Genomic DNA, 4685 nt, shown 5'->3' on the forward strand with positions numbered 1-4685 from the left:
GGTTCTGTTTGTGGGGGTGATTTCCTCCAGACATGACACAGTTGTTTTTTAAGACAATATATAGCTTTCACTCTTTTGAATCAGTCCCTGAATCAGATCAGTAATGACTTGACTCAATTCCTCAGATTAGCTGCCAAAAAAGGGATTATTTAAACTCAATAAAGAGAATAACTAATATTAAATTAACAAAAAAGAACTTTCTGCTGAACTGTGAAATGTCAACCTTTCCTGGCATTTGCCTTTTGATCATCACTGGGTTTTTACGATCACTTCTGATTTACGATCACTTCTGATTAACCCTGTTACAAAACAGCCCTCTTCCATTTACTCTTTTCCCTACATGTGAAAAGGTGATTTCAAGCCTCATTTTTTTTTTTTTTTGCATGTTTCATAGCTAAAAAATGGTTAATAAAGAGTCAGTGGTACACTAATCAGTCACAAGGGCACAGTATTTACACTCTGCAGTCGATTACTGACCTAATGGGGGATCAGTTTGACCTTATTATGTGTGACTGCAGGAGCAAGAGGAAGTAAATCTGGGGGGGGGTAAAAAAGATGAAATCAGAACAGGGAGATAAGCAATCATCTGAAGATAAACTCATCATGAAACATCCTGAAAACCTGCATGGTATTACGTCATCAGACATGGGGAGCAACACATTAACCTCACGTCTGAGAGTTTCAACACACATTCATCCCGTTGTCTTGTGCGCTGAATAAGAAGAGGAAGAACTTGGAGGTGTTTGTTCCACAGCAGACAGCAAATCATCAACGTGTGATCTGACATTTATTAAAAACATTTGTTCAATTACATTGTTTCAACATTACATCGTTTGGCAGTCGATCTTCGAGGAAGGCATCCTGCTAATATGGACCCGCTCCCGGTGTCAGAAACATCAGTGTCGGTTTTCTGGCCTCGCCTTTTAAAAACCGAACTTCACAGAAACACCAGAGTGAGATATTAGCCTGAACGCACACACACACACACGCACACACACACACGCACACACACACACACACACACACACCGGTATTGTAGAAAAATAGAGTGATCACTAATTGAATCCAGCTTCAACTGATTCAAGACTTTTCCATACAAAAAAATAAAGACAATCGCTATGAGCAATCAATTAAGGTCGAGACAAGCACAACATAACATAACAGCCTAGCCTAGAGTTAGGCTTGAACATGACTTTAGGCTATTTGTCAGAGTCCTGAATGTCTGTATGCAAGAGGAACAACATACTGTGCCGTGTGTGAACATTTTGATAGCAGCATCTGGATATTTTGCACTGTGAGTTGGACACTTAAGCAGAATGGGCAGAGCAGTTCAGCATCTCTCACTACACATGGAGCACCGCTCTTTGGGAATTCACCAGATCGTTCCTGTATTGCTCCAGCCAGTTTCTAAGCTCGGAAATCCGGTATCCCTCTGGACCTCTGCCCCCCTGGTACACCACTCTCTCATCCCTCACAATGTAAAGTCTCTCAAAGTAGGCTCCGTACGCGGCGTTGGACGAGTTGTCCATATTATCCACCACCACGTTGCTCCCCGGCACCTCGGTGAGCATCAGCTGAGCGGCTCTAAGTCTGTCCTCCAAGCAGCGGTGCTTGGGGATCTGATACGGAGCGTCCGAGCTCACCCAGCCGTCCGACGGGTGCGCCTCCTCAATATATACAACTAAAAAGTCCGCAATGTCTGCGTACTGGCTCACGACGCGCTGAAACGCCGCCAGGCGCGTCATGAATGGCGGTCAGGAGCAGCTGCCAAAGTTAAGGATGAGCGGTCTCTTCCCTTTCATGCAGTCCAGGATCCGGACCTGCCTCCGCTCCTGGACCAGCATCACCTCGGTGTTGGGCGCAGCGCTGCCGAGGTGCGCAGATTTGAGAAAGTCCAATTTCTGGCCGTACCACACGGCCCTGAGGGACTCCAAGGTGAACATCTTATTAGAGTCAGAGACGCACACCGGCGGATCGTCCGGGCTGTCCTGCCTCTCTCCCATTTTCAGCAGCACTTTTTTCCTAATGCACAAGAAATCCAGGAGCCACAGCATGACGGCGGCCAGGAGGAACCGGGGCAGCAGCATCAGGCACAGGGCTGCGTGCTTCAGCGCCCTCGCCATTAGGACACCGCCGGAGTCGTGCATCATCTCTTCCCCTGCCGATAAGATGCGACTGGGCCGGCGAAAGAGAAAACTAGTATTTAGTCACCTTTACCCATTGGAGAAAACTATCTGACGCACACAGGCACTCTTTTTATAGGTACAAGCAGCATTTGAATAATGGGGAAAAAAAGAAAAAGAAAAAAAAGCACGCCTCCGGTACCCGCACCGCCCACTCACATGGTGGGGATTACCTCCCGTCCGCTCTGGGCTTTAAAGATCCAGAGAGAGAGAGAGAGAAAGAAAGAGAGGGGGAGAGAGAGAGAGGGGGGGGGGTGCGGGTTGTGTCTTCAGTCCACATGTGCAGATAAAACATGACAGTGGATGGATGTGATTTTATATCACTGTGAGACACTTGGGTTAGTTTTAATTGGCTGTGGCTGAGCGCACGGTTGCTCCTCAGACTCGGGGAAAAGAAGCACATTTGACTTGACTTTATTCCGCCGGTGGACTCCCTGTAATGAGCGCAGGAGACTCTGTCACCACTAGACGGCGCTGGATTCACACGGACTGTAAAGGCTGGATGAGTCATTCACTCTCCCGCAAGGGCTCCCGAACACCTTGTGATGAAGAGAAGATGAAAGATACTCAGCACATTACAGTTCAGCTTTCCTTTTGACCATTTCTGCAAAGAAACGAAACCAATTTCTGTATATTTATCACCTACTTTGAACCTCTCAACACCCCTCTGACACAGTCTGAACACAAGTCATCATCATACCTCCACTAAGGTAGCATTTATGGCAGGACTACTGTATTGGTTGATGTACAGGTGTCCAGTCTAGTGACACAAATTCAGGCTTTGGAAGAACCAAGTTCAGTAAGTTTTCATTACTGTTTCTGTGCTCTAATTAACATGAGTTTTGTCATTACCTTGAGGTTGCCAAGCAACCAGCGGAGATTTTGGTAGCTTTGGCCAACATTTCCATTGGCGATGATAAGACTGAACTAAAAGTCATTGTTGAGATCTGGGAACACTGTGACACTGCCACAGCAAAGTGGGATAGAACAAGATAAAGACACAGACAATCAGACAGATTGTACAACAGCCAACAGTTCAGTCATGTTTTCATCCAGTTTACTTGAAGGTAAAACTGAAAGTTGGAGCACCCTAAATGTCATCATGAAACTTGAGCAAGTAGGTCAAAGTTACACCAGGAAGTTGATGACTAAACAGTGATGGATTTTTTCACATTTATGTGCTAAATGCACCCCTGGACCTGTGTCACGTAACCCCCGACACCGTCAGGTCAGTAAGAGCAGAATGTCCCCACTGTTCTCTTCCCTCTAGTCCTCTGGACCCAGCTGAGGATCCAGCTCTGCTGCTAACTCGCAAAGAACACAACCTCCACCCTGCAACCAGGATACAGTTGAGGACCAGCTTTGACTTCTGATCCACAACCCTTTTCCAGCCTGACTCATCAACGGATTTGCCAGCTAAGAAAGCAGCACAGCGAAGGATCTCTCTTTTCCCTCCAAGGACTGATAACAAACTCTAAGTGGGCACATAAAGCATAATGTAACTGTATGCATTACTAAGTGATGGTTTAACCTTGTTAATGTATTGGTTTTGATTTGCTTTAATGTTACTGATTGAGTGTGGTCATTGTCATGTGCTGTTAGTTTACTGTGTAGCCATACTGCTAAGATGTTTAGGTGCTAAGGGTCACTCATGCAAACTAGCCATCGTTTCCTAACCTGGCACCTTTGTCCTACACACTCACATTGACAGCCACACAAATTAGCCTCTACGTAGAGACAAAACTACCGGCCACACACATACGTGTCTCAGCACGCGGTCTACACCTTTGTCTACCCATGACCCCCACACCAGTTGCAGCCATTTTGTCTGTCGGCACCTTTTTGACCCTGCCGTCTTTGTAGTCTTGCCTTCCCTTCTTCAGCATATTCACATGTATTCACACTCTCTCTCTCTCACACACACACACACACACACACACTCTCTCTCTCACACACACACACACACACACACTCCCTGTAGTTCGTTAGTTAAGTACATTTAGTTTGATTGTTTTGCACGTTTTACCTTTTCTAGGTTTCAATACGTGTTTTTAATATACACGCTGTCTTCGTTTATGTTGTATGAAAGCGAGTACTGCCAACCTCTACTCTGCCAAGAACTCTGAAATCCTTCAAGTAGCTAGTTTATTTAATGAGACTGAATCAGTCAGATTGGCTATCTTCTTCTTCTTTTTAAAGTGGTGCCTCTTCCCCAAGGTGGACTTAATTAATAGGACAGTAAGTCCTACTAATCAGTATAATTATTAATTATTTCTGATAGCTAAATTTAGCCAAAATGCCCCAGAAATGTTGCAACCCCATCTGAAATGATCCTTTCAGTGCACGTGTGTTTCTCTGAGAACTACACCTGCAATCGCAGCGCAGACGTCCAGACTGACAGGAGGCACCTGGAACTGTTTAGCAGCTGTGGCGCAGGAGGCCTCTGATGGTGTTTCGGAGAACTCTAAAGCGAACAGCAGACAACCTGGTGAGAAATGGCCC

General features: G+C 45.8%; 1 protein-coding gene across 1 annotated transcript; it reads right to left on the minus strand.

The window, feature by feature from the left end:
- Positions 1–748: 748 nt before the first annotated feature.
- LOC139217909 (thyroxine 5-deiodinase-like) lies at positions 749–2205 on the minus strand. The gene has a single exon (XM_070849410.1). The coding sequence runs from the start codon at positions 2148–2150 to the stop codon at positions 1344–1346; it is 807 nt and encodes a 268-aa protein (XP_070705511.1). The 5' UTR covers positions 2151–2205; the 3' UTR covers positions 749–1343.
- Positions 2206–4685: the final 2480 nt, after the last annotated feature.

The sequence above is a fragment of the Pempheris klunzingeri genome, chromosome 18 (genome assembly GCF_042242105.1).
Source record: "Pempheris klunzingeri isolate RE-2024b chromosome 18, fPemKlu1.hap1, whole genome shotgun sequence".
NCBI classification, from domain to species: Eukaryota; Metazoa; Chordata; class Actinopteri; order Acropomatiformes; family Pempheridae; genus Pempheris; species Pempheris klunzingeri.